The sequence below is a fragment of the Propithecus coquereli genome, unplaced genomic scaffold (genome assembly GCF_000956105.1).
Source record: "Propithecus coquereli isolate 6110/MARCELLA unplaced genomic scaffold, Pcoq_1.0 Scaffold3, whole genome shotgun sequence".
Taxonomy (NCBI): Eukaryota; Metazoa; Chordata; class Mammalia; order Primates; family Indriidae; genus Propithecus; species Propithecus coquereli.
The window spans coordinates 18,867,290-18,883,906 of NW_012148618.1; the positions used below are offsets into that span (position 1 = coordinate 18,867,290).

The 16,617-nt window shown below is 38.7% G+C and overlaps 1 protein-coding gene across 2 annotated transcripts in view; it reads left to right on the top strand.

The window, feature by feature from the left end:
* SLC12A1 (solute carrier family 12 (sodium/potassium/chloride transporter), member 1) overlaps window positions 1-16,617 on the top strand; it is a 90,472-nt gene that overhangs the window by 34,426 nt on the left and 39,429 nt on the right. For both annotated transcript variants that reach the window (XM_012649158.1, XM_012649159.1), the window contains exons 11-17: window positions 672-823; window positions 1,976-2,083; window positions 2,406-2,529; window positions 4,268-4,369; window positions 6,304-6,459; window positions 9,605-9,704; window positions 10,409-10,520. In XM_012649158.1, the coding sequence (XP_012504612.1) occupies window positions 672-823; window positions 1,976-2,083; window positions 2,406-2,529; window positions 4,268-4,369; window positions 6,304-6,459; window positions 9,605-9,704; window positions 10,409-10,520 (854 nt within the window). The remainder of the gene's footprint in view (window positions 1-671; window positions 824-1,975; window positions 2,084-2,405; window positions 2,530-4,267; window positions 4,370-6,303; window positions 6,460-9,604; window positions 9,705-10,408; window positions 10,521-16,617) is intronic.

The following is a 16,617-nucleotide window of genomic DNA, read 5'->3' on the forward strand; positions in this document are numbered from 1 at the left end:
CATAGAATGTTTATAACAGAAAATAACAGAAACACTCAAATGTATGAAAATTACGGTATGGATAAACTGAGATAAATATTTGATAAACATTATTTGACCATTACCTAGTAAATCTTACCATTTTATCCTAAAACATTTTCTTTATTATTTAAACCATTAAATTCGTATATAAAGTACAACTATAATTCTGTTTAAAAAATTATGCAAAGAATATCATTAGTTGACAACAAGGGCTTTGTTCTCTAAACTAGAATTCCATAATGCCATCCCCTGGTTCTCTTGCAGATGAGGAAACAAATCCTTCTATTTGAAAAACACCCAATCAGTAACACTAAGCCATAAATATGAATTGAGTGTGTATTATGCTCAAAGTACCCACCAAGTGTCTTTTAAGAGATCAGAAATTAAGACAGTCTCAACTCCCAAGTCTCCTACCACCCAAACCTAAACCACACCGGCAGTTGAAATGGCAGCTGGTTACAGACAGGGGGCTCTTGCAGGGCCCAGGGAATGGGAGCCTACAGTTACCATGTCTCAAGAAGCATTGGCATTGAGCACAGGGTAGGAAATGGACCTGTTCAGACTCAGAGTAAACTAAGTACGTTTTCAGAAGAAAACCCAAGGGAGCAGAATACTTATAAAGAAATGACAAGCCGTGGTTGTTTCTACAGGAGCCTGTGTGGTCCGAGATGCCACTGGGAGCATGAATGACACCATCATTTCTGGGATGAACTGCAATGGTTCAGCAGCCTGTGGGCTGGGCTATGACTTCTCCAGATGTCGGCATGAACCGTGTCAATATGGACTGATGAACAATTTCCAGGTTCAAACTGCAAAAAAATCATGTTTATTGCTATTGTTTTCATTTTTAGAACATCACGTACAGTAAAACGTCCGAATCTGCAACTGATTGATTATTAACCAATATGAATTCAGCGAGGAATAATTCGTGTGAGAGGAAAGAAATCATACAGGCATGATGAAGTAGCAAATCCTGTGGTTACATTTACTGTGGCGGTGGGAGGGCAACAGGCAGTGGTATGAATTGTGTCACTAGGGAGAGATCACCACCTGGCACTGTGCGTCTTCCAATCAGTTGTGCAAGGCTTCATAGTGGGAAGGAGACGTTTAGATTACTTAGCACTCGGAGTGCATTTCATGCATGGGCTTCCACTTAGGAAAAGCCTTTGAGGTGGCCCTGGAGAGCCCAAAAGACAAGGCCGAGACAGACAGAAATTGTGCGTGCTGGAGTGGGGCGGTAAGTGAGAGGGAAGGAACAAGGGAAGTTGGGAAAACCGTAGAACTTGAAACATTAATTTGTCTGCATGATTGGTGAGCAGAGGGAGAAGTAAATTTGTCATGAAAGCTTCATTCATCTATTTTAACAACCAACAAAGAGAAATTAACTCAGCTGTAGTCATTATTCCAAAATATGACTTAAAGTGATAGAATCTCATCATGTCTCAGATCTAAAATTACGTTTAATGAGCACAGAAAAAGCAAAGGCTTGAAAGGCCTCTGCGTGTAGGAAGAAGAAGAAAGGTTAATGTCTTTTAAAAGACTAGTAAACAGCTGGAGCCCCTCCCCAAACCTTATTAAAATAGTACTTCCTGCTAGATAGACTTTCCTACCATCAAAGAAACACATAACTGTGAAGAATAGAGGGGGGGAAATGTTATTAAAATCCTTGAAACCATTTCCTTCTTTATTCTTTCCAGTATCTTTCAGGATATATTGTGGTGAGCATTTATTAATTTATAAATAACAAAAAGGGCCATTTCCATTTTGAACAAATAAAATTAAGAACTTGAGAATGAAGCAGGGGGGGAAAAAATCTGGTTAGAAGCAATTAGCTTATACAAGAGATTCCAAATCTCAAGTGGAAAGGGAAGCATTTGCATAAAAATTTGGCATTTTTTTTTTTTTTTTTACTGTTTATTGGATGAGCCTCCTGACTTGAACCTCTCTCCCCAAGGTCATGAGCATGGTGTCAGGGTTTGGCCCCCTCATCACTGCTGGAATCTTTTCTGCAACGCTCTCCTCTGCCCTGGCTTCCCTTGTCAGTGCTCCCAAAGTGTTCCAGGTAATACAGGCACAAGACCTTGTGCTTCTCCTTATTGCTGTTTCCACTGAATGTGGCTCAAGCTGAGATATTCATTCTCACCAGCAATCATTTTCCATCATTTTCTGGAGCAGTTAATGTTTGCATCTGGCTCAAGTGCGATGTCTGCCACATAGTCAAGATCGATTCAAATAATATAAAGAATGATAAACGGCAGTGTTAACTTGTGCCTCATATTGTGTATCACTTAATCTTTCCCCAAATATTCTTGTTTGAATCACCTAGAGAAAATGACTGTGCATACATATATAAATGACAAATTTCTCCTCTTCTTTTCCATTAGGCTCTGTGCAAGGACAACATCTACAAAGCCCTGCAGTTCTTTGCAAAGGGATATGGGAAAAACAATGAACCCCTGAGAGGATACATTCTCACTTTTTTTATAGCCATGGCGTTTATTCTTATTGGTTTGTAGATTTCTTGTTCTTAGAGCCAAAGAATTCTTATCATTACTCATAGGGTTTTCCTTTTAGTTTGAGAAATTACCTGTTTTATGTTTAAGATCCCATTTGGGAATATTAGAGTCTGTCTAAGGAGGAAATGAGAAATCCTTGTGTGCAGAGGGCTTTGAGGAACTTGAGGTAGACTTTGGACTTTAATCTCTTCTTTAAATCTGAGTGTTGGAAATCCACCAACCAAATGCAACTGAATCCTTTCTCCAACCTGCCTGATGTTGTCTAATTCCAGAATCTCCCCCAGCTGCTGTATCTGCTGGCCTGATGTTAAGCGTTCCCAAAATATTGCCCACTGACCATCTATATCACAATCACCCAGGGTGTTTGTCAATGTGCAGAGATTTTAGGCTCAATTCCTAGAGTTACTGAGTCAGAATCTCTGAGGATACAGAATCTGCATTTTACAAACTCCTCAAGAGATTCGTGGGCCACTAATATTTGAGAAACTCTTACCTAGGCTATAATCTCCACTTCCTCTCCCCAAGCGATATAGAAACAGCCACATAATCTTGGAGAGGTACATTCATCAGCTTCAGCATGCACAGTCCTCATTCCTCCCTAAGGCCCGCCTTTCTGATGAGCATATGAGAGGAAAAGAAGCAAAAGTCAAAGGACAACAGGAACCACACACAGGCAGGCAGAGCCTTCCTCGGCACAGCGGAACCAAGCGATGAGCTCCTCATCATTACCTATTAAACTCAGGAAGTGATGAGAATTCATAAATCCTCATAAGATTTCCATAAAGCAGAAGAAGAGAATATATAACTCTCTGTGTTTGTTAAATGTTTTAGAATTAAATAAAAAGTGATTACATACAGAGATATTTCAATTTTGTAATTTAGGCTTTAAGACCTCATCATTGCCCTATGCCACTTTTAAGTGATTAAAGCTACCAAAGTTTTAACAGTTTTGTATAAATTAAATAATATCCTCTAAAAATCACTCTTTCAGAACAATGTAAATGAGCTTCATGCACAAGCTTTACGGCAGCTGTTTGTGGCTACTTTCTTGTTCGTATCCGTGTTCTAGAATCACACCCAGCTGCCTGCATTTGCGTTATTTAGGTTGACAGATGTCTGACCTTCAGATAAAGGAGGATGTCCCTGTATTTTTTCTTATGTCGCACAGTAAACAATCCAGCTCGGAGTCAATCATACGGGATATTTAGCCATGGAGGCAAAAGTACTTTTAGCAAGCCTTAAGAGGTGGAACTCTCTAGAGATATGGAAAAATAGAAATGACTCACAAGAGTCCTGGAAGTCGGAGAAAGCATATTGGGTACATACAGAGATATTTCCATCTGGGAGTTTTAAACTGATACCCTGCAGAGTCTTTTGACTGTATACATAGCAGATAAAGAACACAGGATTTGGTGCCTCCAGAATAGCTACAGGGGAGTTTATCATATGCTCAGTTCCCAAACCACCTCCCTACTCCTACCTGAATTTTTTGTAGGTAGAGGTCTTGATTCTCCATTTTCTGATTGGTAGACTTTCTTACTTACTTTATGGAAACCTTGGCTAAGAGAATGTATGTAGCCCCCAAAGAAAAATCACTAACTTCCCAAACTTTGACAGATGCTAGCTATGTTTTCAATTTCCAAATAAAGTCAAGCTTCCAGGATCTAACAGCTGTTCCGGCCCTGCTCTCATCACTCATATGTACACGTTCAATTCTGCTTCTTTTACAGCGGAACTGAACACCATCGCTCCCATCATCTCCAACTTTTTCCTGGCCTCATATGCACTTATTAATTTCTCCTGCTTTCACGCCTCTTATGCCAAATCTCCAGGTAAGCTGACTTTCAAAAAGCTAAAATACACCTAAGCAAACAGTTAGTTTGTTTCAATAAAATGAAATAAGTCAGTGAAAAGTGTTCAATCTGTGTTTATATGTTTCCTTATATCCTAGTGGGAAGTGTAATCCACTTTATTTTAGTGAGTTGGGGGATGACTTCTGAAATAGAAAAAGAATCATTTGAGCAATGGCCTTTTTGACCAACCGTAAAGTCAGTTTTCTCCTGCGGCAATAAATTATTCATTGCAAGAGAAACCACATTTATTTTAGCAGTAGAAAAACACCACTATTTATTTCCAGGGTGAAAGTGACCACAGAAGTGGAATTAATGTGTATATTTGAAACTTCCTTACTATCAATTTGTTTCCTGCCCATGGTGCAGAAGAGAAGGATGAGTAGTTCCCATAATTACCTGCTGAGTGCGGGCAATGCAAATACACGTTGGGCTGCGTCACATTGATGCTGGCAACATCAGGGCACCAATTGCTCAAAAAGTGGTCAAAATTTCACACCAATGAACCTTCCCCTTTCTAGTCACTCCTGACCTCTTCTTTGCTTCCATTGTCCAGTACAGTTTTGCCTGACTTTCCACCAGAGTAGGGACTTGTAATTATCAACATTCAGAAGGTCTCCACCACAACGACTTTTACCCGGGATGTAAACACATAAACACATTTCCACTCTTTTAGGGCCTGCCAAGATCTCAAGTCTCCTTCGGAAAACCTGCTGCCAATAAGAAAAAATAATAGATGGAAGGGGAACCTTTATCCACCCAATACTAGGCTACAGAAGAGAGTAAAAGGAATTTCTTTTCTGTTTCGTTGTGTTCTTTTAACACATAGAAATGTGTGACTCTGTGCCACATTATGGCCATTTTTGAAAAACAAGGTGAACTAATAGAGGCAGGCAGGGAAAAGAGTGAAAAGGAGAAAAGGAAAGAGGAAGGGAGAAAAAGAAAGAGGAAAAGTAGAAAAGCATATAGAGGAAGACACATGGATACACAAACCCAGAAAATGACTCTCTCTCTTTCTCACATGTGCACACACACACTCGCACACACAGAGCCAGATTCAGAGAAAAATAAGGGTATTTCCAGTGATGTTCTTGAAGTACTATTTCCATCTTGTGGCCATTTGAGAAATTGCTTCTGAAGACTTTTAAAGCTCTGTTGTGTTTTGGCAACTCCTAATTTCAAATGTTCTTCACTCACAAATGAAATGTTTCCTTCAAATCAGAGCTTCCCCAACCTGGCCATGCTGTCTCCCAGTTTCTTTCATTTCAGGGACCCGATAGAACACAGGAACCCCCTATGCATGTATGCACTGTGAGAAGTATTTTAATTGCAAAATGCATGACATATTAATGCATTGGGTCTAAGAATCCATTGCTAACCATTTGGTTTTAAGAAGCCAGTTCTCCCTCTTTTCCATAGATTATTATTTCTGAAAGGCAAGCACGATCCTCCAAGGGTAATGGAAGAGCTACTGGGAAATCAGGCTGATTGACTCTTGATGACTGCTCTAAAAGCCCATTGTCTTAACCCTCTCTTTCTCGAACCACCAAGACACTCCTCTTTCCTACTCTTTTCCATCTCTCCTGCTTCTTTCCACCTGGGGGCATAGAATTAGATGTTTATGATTTGGTATTAATAGTCTGGGAAGAAATCAGGGGACATGCAGAAAGTATGCAGGGGTCCTGAGTGGCACATTTTCTAGGTGCTTAATACTTTTAAATTTTACAGCATCCTATTTCGTGTAAGTATCGCCTTCATAAAGCAGGGGCCCCAAGGTCATAGGAAAATAGTAACAGAGTTAGGACACTGACCTAAAAGTTCTAATTCTTTAAAGACATGTTATAGTCTTATAATATTCAATGGCATGATGGTAGTAGCATGGAAGTTTTTCTTCTGTACCTTTTTTTAATTTTCAGGGTGGAGACCTGCATATGGAATTTACAACATGTGGGTGTCTCTTTTTGGAGCTGTTCTGTGCTGTGCAGTCATGTTTATCATCAACTGGTGGGCAGCTGTCATTACCTATGTCATTGAGTTCTTCCTCTACATCTATGTGACTTATAAGAAGCCAGGTAAGATCAGAAGGACCGTATAGGATGGGGTTTCCAAATCTCTCTCTCACTACTTATTTATTAAGCACTTATTGAGCAGCTTCTCTGTGCTTAGGTGAGTCATATGTAAGGTGGATATTAATAACATAATGTAATATAATAATAACAATAGTTAATGTTGTTGAGCATCTATTATAGCTTATGCACTCATTTCATCATCACAATAATGCTGTACATTAGTTATTATTGATCCCATTTTACAGATAAAGAATCTAGGGTTCAAAGAGTTGACCACTTGCCAAAGTAATCGTCAGGATGCCATGGAGCTGACATTTGAACCAGAGCGTGTGTGGTACCAAACCCCACAAGTCTTCCATTACCTCCCCTTCTGCCTCTAATGTCCTGATGAAGGAGATATAGTCCCTGTACTCAAGGAGTTCACAGACTCACACTTAAGCAATTAATTATAGTACAATATAGTCAGTACCATGAGAGTAATCTGAACAAATTTCTGAGAAAAAGGGAGGGAGTGGTTACCTTTGATTAGAGTTGTCCAGGAAAACTTTCCTGGTTCATGGTTTGTGTTCCCAGGGCCAAGCACTCAGTAGGCACTTAATAAATATTTGTTGAATGAACAAATGGTCCAGGTTTAAAAAAATCAAGTGACTAAGGTAAGTTAATTGTACAGAGTCAGGGCATGATACTCTAGGCAGAGGCAAAGCAGGAACAAAGTCAAGGACACGCACAAGCACATAGCAACATATTTGGGAAGCCTCAGGCCATCAGCACATGTGAAGTTCTTGGGTGCTAAGGAGAAGGGGCACAGGGTGAGCCTGGAAGAATGGCTAGGGGCCAGATAAATAGGAAACTTAAATGTTATGCTAAAGAATCTGATAATGTGAGCAACAAGATGATACCAGAGGTTATTCAATTGGAGAAATACAATTGGATCTGAACTTTGGATGTTGACTTTAGAACCAGGTGGATTGAAGCTGGTCGAGACAAGAGACCACAGAGTGCAGTGCTGAGAGGCAGAGAGCCACCCCACACTTCCTTCCCCTCACTCTGCCAATAAAGCAGAGATTGTAGTAACTACCTTGGAGGAGTCTGTTTGCTTTGTTTTTCCTTTTCACTTTATATATTTTTAACACCAGGTATAACTTACATATGGTACAATTCACCCCTTTTAGATGTGCAGACCGTAAGTTCTGACAAACTTATACAGTCTTGTAACCATCATCATGATCAAGATATCGGATATTTCCATCATCCCCAGAAGTTCCCTTACACCCCTATGTAGTCAATCTCTTCTCCCCAACTTAAGTCCCTGACAACTACTTTTCTGATGTCTGATCCTATAGCTTTGCTTTTTCCAGAATATCACGTGAACAGAATCGTATATCACATGGTATGCCTTCTTTCACTTAGCATAATGCTTTTAGATTTATCCATGTTGTTGCATGTATAAATAGTGTTTTCTTTTATACTGTTGAGTAATATTCTATTGTATGAATATATCACAAATCTTTAAAAAATCTATTCACCAGATGATGGACATCTGGGTTGTTTCCAGTTTAGAATGATTATATATAACGCTGCTATAAACATTCATCCACAGGACTGTATGTGGACCTATGTTTTCATTTCTCTCAGGTAAATATCTAGGAGTGGGATTTCCGATTGTATAGTATAATAAGTGTATATATAACTTTATAAGAAACTACCAAACTTTTTTCCATGGTAGCAGTATCACTTTCCAATTCTACCAGCCATGAATAAGAGCCCTAATTGCTCTACATCTTTGTAATTAATAGCGTGTAGTATCATCAGTTGTTTTTATAAAAAGCCATTCCAATAGATGTATAGTGCTATCTCACTGTGGCTTAATTTGCGTTTTCCCAATGACTAATGATGTTGAACATCTTATTTGCTACCCATATATCTTCTTTAGTCAAGTGTCAGTTTAAATCTTTTGCTCATTTTTTAGTTGTTTTCTTATGATTCAGTTGTGAGAGTTCTTTATATATTCTGGATGCAAATCCTTTAGCATTTTATGTTTTGCAAATATTTTCTCCAGATCTGTGGATTCTCTTTTTATTTCCTTATAGTTTGTTTGGAAGAACAAAAGTTCTTAATTTTTATGAAGTCTAACTTATCTTTTTTCTTTTGTGGTTTGTCCTGTTGTATCTTATCTAAGATATCTTTCCCTAATCCAAGGTCACACCCCTCTTTTAGAAGTTTTAATGCATTGGGAATTATATTTAGGTCTATTATCCATTTTGAGTTAATTTTTGCATATGGTATGAGGTGTGCTTCAAGGTTCATTCTTTACATATAAATGTCCTTATAAAAATATTTTATCAGTATAAAAATAAATGGCCTGTGCTATGCTTAATGCCTGGTACACAGTAAACATTTAATCAATATTAGTTTCTCTATCTCCAGATAATTATCCCCCACCTATTTCCTTGACTCTCCAGAGCAAGACTGGGGAGAATTAGTTCTGTCTGTCATCTGGGGTGTATCTGTACATTCCCATCGGGGATTTCATCTCATAAAACTTAGAGAATCCATTTAATATTTAAATTTGTAAAAGAACAAAATACAAAAAGAAAAGACAAGGGATGATAGAGCTGACCTCCCTTTTGATGAAGATTAGGTTTTAAAAGTTCAAACTAAAGTGCTTGCTAAAGAACCTTGACCCTGTTCATGGAAGTAAGAATTCCCGAGCTATTCAGTTTTACTGTTCAAAACATAAAGATTACTGCACACTATTTGTGTATACAAAATGCTGCTTTTCCTTTCAATTTAAAAATTAGGGAAGACACCTTGAATTGATTCAGGGGCTGACCGTTTTCCCGAGTCCAGCTGCCTGCGATGTGGGTAGCGCACAGCCTCTCCCACCAAACCAGATTCCTGGGACTGCAGCCTTCCAGTCTAATTCTTCACTGGAAAGAAGTCTCATTTCTGAGGATTCACGTAGTGTTCCTAGCAGGACACAGTGTGCCTTTTAGGAAACACTGCGTTCTATTTTCTCTAATTTGGACACCCATCACTGCTGACATGGCCAAGGAAAATCATAGAAGGGAATGGCTTGTAAAAATTATTCATGGTATACAGAGCACAGGTCAATGCCTATTATGCCAATTTTCTTCGTTATCCACAGATGTGAACTGGGGCTCCTCCACACAGGCTTTCTCCTACGTGAGTGCTTTAGACAACGCTCTGGAATTAACTACAGTGGAAGACCATGTGAAAAACTTCAGGTAAAGTTGGCTTCTCGGATATTGAGGTGATGTTTCACAGTGAAAGTGGTTTTCCTTGTTGGGAAACAAGTGCATTAGAGTAGTTGTAAGCTTTATGGGTATATTCTAAAAATAAGTAATCATACAAAACTGCCAATTTTCTTTCCTTCCACACTGAGCTATGCCCACCCCAAGCTATAGCCCCTCCAAGTGCCAAGTGTCGCCTTTCCTGCATGGAGACAGAAAGGTGGCCTACGTGGCGTCATATCAGACAGATGTCCCTAAGTCCCCACACACCTTACTCATTGGTATTGTGTCCATTCAGCTGAAGGCTTTATGGCCTACTGAATTCTCTTAGAAACACTTTTGGCTCTTCATTAGTTATATCTGAGTTTGCAAGGAGAATTAAGGGAAGCAGTGTCAAGCACTGGTTGGAGAGGGATAGGTCGTGTTGGGATTTGGGGTAGGGTAGTGTCCAGGGGAAAAAAGACAAGAGGAGCACAAGGTCGCCTTTTCCTTACTTCACACTTTTTCTGTGACTAAGTGAACTAAGAATACAAATATTTCAAGGTAGACAGGATGATTCAAGAATTCTGACAGGAAAGCCAAGACACAGTTAGGGGAGAGGTGGTCCCATTTTTCCAAGCCTTCTGTCCCTGGGGTGGTTCTGGGCTCCCAGGCTTTTTGCAATGGCCAATTTCCCATCTTCTTTTCTCCACTTTCAGGCCCCAGTGCATCCTCTTAACAGGCGGACCGATGACAAGACCCGCTCTCTTGGATATAACTCAGGCCTTTACCAAGAACACTGGCCTTTGCATCTGCTGTGAAGTCTTTGTGGTAAGACCCACTTCACCCAGGGGAAGTGCTTTTTCCTCCCTGCTCACCTTGGGTTATTTTAGGTGAGCAGAGAAGTGCACACAGTGATAGAAAAATAGCAAAACAGTTTGGACAAGAGCCTTCTACCTGACTCATAGAACAAGGACTAGTAAGGGCCTGTGATCCTGAATTTAAATGAGTAAATAAAATGCATTTCAGATTTCACAGGAGACCAACTGAAAATGATAAATACTTCCAAATGACGGTCTTTGAGTCAAGAAAAAGAGAACTGGCTCAGAAATAAAATGAAGGCATTTGGGGTGATAACTGTCTAAAGAAATATAAAAGGATGGAATGAGCTAGATAGAGTGCTATTATATAGATTAACTGATGAGGAAATACATAATGGCCTTAAATGACAGTACATAGAATTTAGATTAAATATTTGGATAAACTTGATGACACTACAGATATCTAGGGAATTAAACCAAGTTTTCCATGTCTTAGATAAACACTCAGAGCTAAATGAACTCCTGTTTGTTCAGGAAGTATATGGTGGACTAATAATAAGTTATTGGTGGTTTTGCTAGTAGGTATTCAAAGTAGGTGCTAAAAATTTAGCCATAACTGTCGACCAATTTTTTCAAGTGTGGAAAAAGCATTAAAAGTATAAAATAATAAGTTTAAGTCCTACAAACTAGCCAATCTCTATTAGTATTCTCATAATACATTCTTTCTCTCTCTCTCTCTCTCTCTCTCTCTCTCTCTCTCTCTCTCTCTCTCCACCTCTCACACACACACGCACCACTCAAAATCCTCAGGTATCAATGTGTCTTTCTAGTACTTAAGTACTTACCTATTCTTCAAAGTGTTTTTCTACAGTTTTCCTTACTCGAGCCACACAATAGCCTAGTGAGGCAGAAAAGAAAAGAAGCCCTGTTATCATTTTACTGATTGGGAAAGCAAGATTCAGGAAAATTAAATTATTGCACTGGATCACATGACAAGAAAGTGGCAGAGCCAGAATGTCAGTCCAGGCCACCTGAGTGTGCTCTGTATCATACCGTGAGGAGAAAGCCTTAGCAGACTTGTATCCTTGGGAGTACTATCAGACTTAAATTTCTAATAGGTGAGGAATAGGGCTGTCAGGAAGTCGTGTCACCCTTGAGCCAGTCAACTCTGCCGTCATGCAGGGGGCTAATTCACCACATGTCATCATGACCAGCACTTCAGCATCCTGCTAGACTTGGCAATATTCTAAATGCTCTATGAAGCCAGTTGTTCCTATTCTCTTTCCTCTCAGTGCTAATATGACAGTAACTCACACAATATAACTCAATGCAATTATCCAGTGGGGAGCGGAGAGACTCCTACTGAATACGCAAGATTGACAGGTTAAGTAATGACCAACTGTGACTCCAGAGAATTTTTTAAAATCTTATCAAGTACCCCTCTCTCATATTATCAACTTTGGTGCCCTGGATTAGTGGATTTCATTTTGGCCAATACAATATAGGAGTCAGTTTTGATGGAATAAGCAGTTTGGGGTGTTCCTCTTCTCTGGCAATTTAGAGAAAACTTAGTTTAGCAGACAATAAAATATCTTTAGGACTGGAGAAATGAACTGGGAGTATAAACAGTCATATATTGGCAAGGGAGAAAAAGTCTTCTTAGAGACAAGAAATATTGCTTTTAATTAACTCTTTGATGCTTTAACTATAATAAAGGAGTATGATGCTGGAATATGATTTCATCAGAAGTAGCTTCCTTAGTTGCTGCCTCCAATGGCCCTGGTTGGACCACATTATACATTACTATGCTGGTCTCTCCATGGAGGGCCCAAGAGTCTTGCTCCCAGGTGCCAAGGTTCTCTTGGGGACAGAAAATAGTTACTGTATCAGTTAATGACTTTCCAGTTAGTTACTTTCTGCGAGCTCCTAGGGCTGCAGATGTTGTCAGCATTTTTAGACTCCAGGCTGAGTCGTCAATCATCTTTGCACAGAAACAGATGGAAGGGGATGTGGGGGCAGTCAGCATACCATTCGAAATTTTTTTCCCAAGAGCACCATGGTTGATGATTAGGCCAACTTTGCGGAAAATGTTAAACAGTGATGATGATAAGAGAATGACAATTTAGTGTTTAACTCTAGGAAGCTGGTGCTTCTAGGTTTTTGAGAATAACAGTCAAGTTCTGAATCACTGTTTTGCCACCTATTAGCTGTGAATCCCTTTAGGCGCATAATTTTAGCCTCTCTGGCCTCAATTTTCTCAGTCATAAAATGAAAATAATAAAAATAGCACCTGTGTCACAAGATGGCTGTGAGAATTATATAAGCTTTCTAGTGCTGAGTTTGATGCCTGTCAAACAGTAAATGCTCAGTTAATTTTAGTTATTGTTGATATTGTCATTGTCATTATCGTTTTTTTGGGTATACTGTAGTTGCCATTGTCATTCCAGAAACATAGTACCGTCTACAAAAACCTAAAGCATCCCCTCTTGAATAAAACAGGTCCAGACACTGGATTTTGAACTTGTTAGGTATGCAGCAGTTTGACCACGATGGAACAGTGGGATATATGCTCCCACCCAATTAATCACGGGACAGCAGGCTCTGCGCTCCATCGCTCCGGTGGCCGTGGCCGTCAGCCATTGAAGTGCTCACTGGAAGTGCTGTTACACTACCAAAAAGGAGCCAGACCTAGAACTCACTGGCATTTTAACGTTGGTGGGTAGATGGAAAGCTTGTGGCCCCCACTGCCATTTCCTGCACCCATGGTGTTTGTAAGGGGCCAGAGGTCATGGCCCTTGAAGCTGCTGAAATTGAAATTAAGAAATTTATGCTCTTTGCTGGGCCCCAAGCACCTGCTGTGGCCTTGCAACTATCCAACCAACTCTTACACCCATCGGAACTCCTCCTCTCTCTTCTTGTCTTTTTCCTACTCAGCCTACAGATTACAGATGAGGGGCCCTTCGTCAAGACAAATTTGGGGACTCATTTTAAAGAATTCAGCTTGGTAATTTTTAAAATACTATCTATTCTTCTCCTTTGAACTAAAGGAGAAAATAAATAAGTGATGTATTTATCTCAAGAGGCTTTATATTCAATATGTCAGTAATTTTGCTCTTCTGTTCCTCATTCCTATCACCACAGGAAGACTAGAGGAAGTAGGACACCACCTTGTAGTATCCCCTCATGTTTCTGAGCATATCCAAATTCAGTGGTTCAACCAAAGGCAAGTATTCAGTCAAGAGTTGCAAATTGCAGGAGGCGCAGTGGTTGACATCTGTAATCCCAGCACTCTGGGAGGCCAGGGTGGGAGAATCCTTTGAAGGCAGGAGTTCAAGACCAGCCTGAGCAACATAATGAGAACTGGTCTCTACAAAAAATAGAAAAAAATTAGCTGGACTTGGTGGCGTATGCCCATAGTCCCAGCTACTCAGGAGACTGAGGTATCTTGATATAAATAAGCACTGCCTTTGTCTATGAGTTTCCTCATTTATGTCATTCATAATAGATGGAGAGAGAATCAAACCAATCGTCACCGATAAGTTAGTTTGAATTTATGTGCCCTTAATTTTCTAGGCTTACGTTCAACTCTAAAAGTCGTGTGGCGTCCGCTCACATTTTTGTTTTCCATGTGAGAAGGCCTCACGCTGCAGCGGTCCCTCTCTCCCATAATTGTGTTTTGCATGTAAAGGCAAGGATTTTTTTCAATTAAAACAAATTTAAAAATAGATATACTTTTAAAGATCGAAAGTTGAGTCAACAAATCTGGGATTTGGAATGCAAATCACCTTAAGCCATTATTGTCCAAAAATATGCCACTTACCTCTTTTCTGAATTTTTTTTTGTCTTAAAATTTCAAAAGGCTTTTAAGTCTATAGTGGCATCTTTTGTGTTGGTGGCTGAAAAATAAGGATTTTTTTTTTTAAAGATTGTCTCTATTTTTATTTTGAAACATTAAGAAAAATATTAATTATGTTGAATCATATGAAATTTGCACTTTTGAAGAGCAAAACTGTTGAATATTGGCAATTTCATATGGCTCAACTATATAAAATTTAATGAGGTTTATATTTTACCTCTCTTAATTAATAACTGTTAACGTTTTTGTCAAAAATGCTTCCACTCACCTTTAAATGAAATAAACCATCACATGTCAAGCTGAAGTCCCCTGTATGACCACTCCAGACCCCTGGCTCTCTTGCTCTCCAGGGGCAATGTTATCTGAGTTTTATGCATATTCTTCCTGTCCTTTCACACATGTGTACCAAGATGTAAATCTATTTTGATTCATGTTTTTCCTACTCTTTAATATTACTTTAAACCTCAATTGTCTTCCCCCACTGTCAAGGAGAAGAGGGGCAACTTCTACCAGCTTCCTCATGCAGAGCCCCTCTTAAAATTTCAGTCTGTTTCCCCTTCTCTTTTTTGTCCTAAAAATTTATAAAATATCCCTTCATTAAACCTAAAGCTCTCTTTGAGAATTTCTCAAGAAGACTCGGAGAAGACACCCATCTCCTGACTTTGTGGCATATGGAGGGCAAGTCAAGCCCAGATAACCGAGAGGAAACTCGAATTCTCATTTTTTGTGTCTAACTTCAACCTCCTCTTAATCCAGACTTTCACATCCGCCAAGAAGAAAGCGTATTCTTTTAGATGCATCTATTCTCCTTCTGTCAGTGAGCCTCTGTTCTGATTTTAATAAAGTAGTGACATGATCAAATACAGAAAGAATAAAATGACCTGCAAATGGGCACAAGGATTTCATGATGAGATGAAATATGGACCAAATCAGAAAGGGAAAAATTCTCTTTTCCACAATTCCAACCAGAGCAGCAATGAAAACAAAGACTGACAAGACTCTCAATGTTTTAAAAGATGAAATTGGAAAGACCATTGCACTTGGCCCAAATTCCTCTGTTTGATCTTAATGGTGTCGGAACTTCTTTGCAAACTATTTTTCATAATATTCATTCATTTGAAGTAGCGTCACATCAACTTCCTCTCCAGACTAAATAATTAGAAATTCTTTAGCCCTTTCTCCCATCCAATTACTAACCAGGCTGGACTCTGCTCAGCTTCCAAGATCAGATGAGATCAGGTGTGTTCAGTGTGGTATGGCTGTAGACTACCCTTTTCTCAATCAATGTCAAAGTTTTAATATATACAAGATTTTTAAAGCTTCTTTGTTCAAATCCTGAATTAATTTATATATTCATATTTTGGACTCCAATAGAAACTAATTTCTATAATATTATAATGGGGTACTAAAATCCATTTTTATGACTATGACATATTTGAATGTTGAATAATTGTATTCTAGTATATCTTCCCTCTTTGTTAGTTTGTTTTATTCTTACTACATTTGTATTGCAGCCTTCTTTGCCTCACATTAATAAGTGAGCTACAAGGATATTATAATCGCATTTAGCAAAGAAAGATTCTGCATGAAATATTTTCATGACTTCTCAAAATGGCAAATTTAGGCATTAAAGTAAATCTCTCTGTCACAATTAATGTTTAATCTGGATTTTTTTAATACTAATAGACATACATTAGACTGTATTTATTTAAATAAATGCCATTTTCCCCAGGGGTTCATAGTCAATGTGATACAACTCAACATACAGATGATCCAACATCTTTCCTAGATGTTGGTTATTCTTCTATCTAATGGCTGTTGTAACCACTGAGATTCCTTAAATAAAATATTCTTTCTTTTTGCAGTTGTTAAAGTCTAGAATGCCCAAGGAAGGACTGGTGACTGAAAATATATTCATAGTCTGGAAACCTGAGCTAAATTTGATTCATAATGACATATCTTTTCTTAGACTAGGTCTTCTGGTTTAGTAACTACTCTTCCTATCTCTCTACCTTTTCCATCTTCATTGAAGTTTCTTATTTTTTTTTAACTTTCCTTTAATTGTAAAGTCATCCAAACTGTCTTTGAAAAGTTGTCAGGATCTGGAAAATATACTGAAAAAAATAAATATGTAAATAACCTGATTCGATTTAAATAGAATATTAAAATGGGAGGAACACTAGAGATCATCTATGATTATATAACAGAAATATAATATGTGCCACATATGTAACTTAAAAATTTCTAGTAG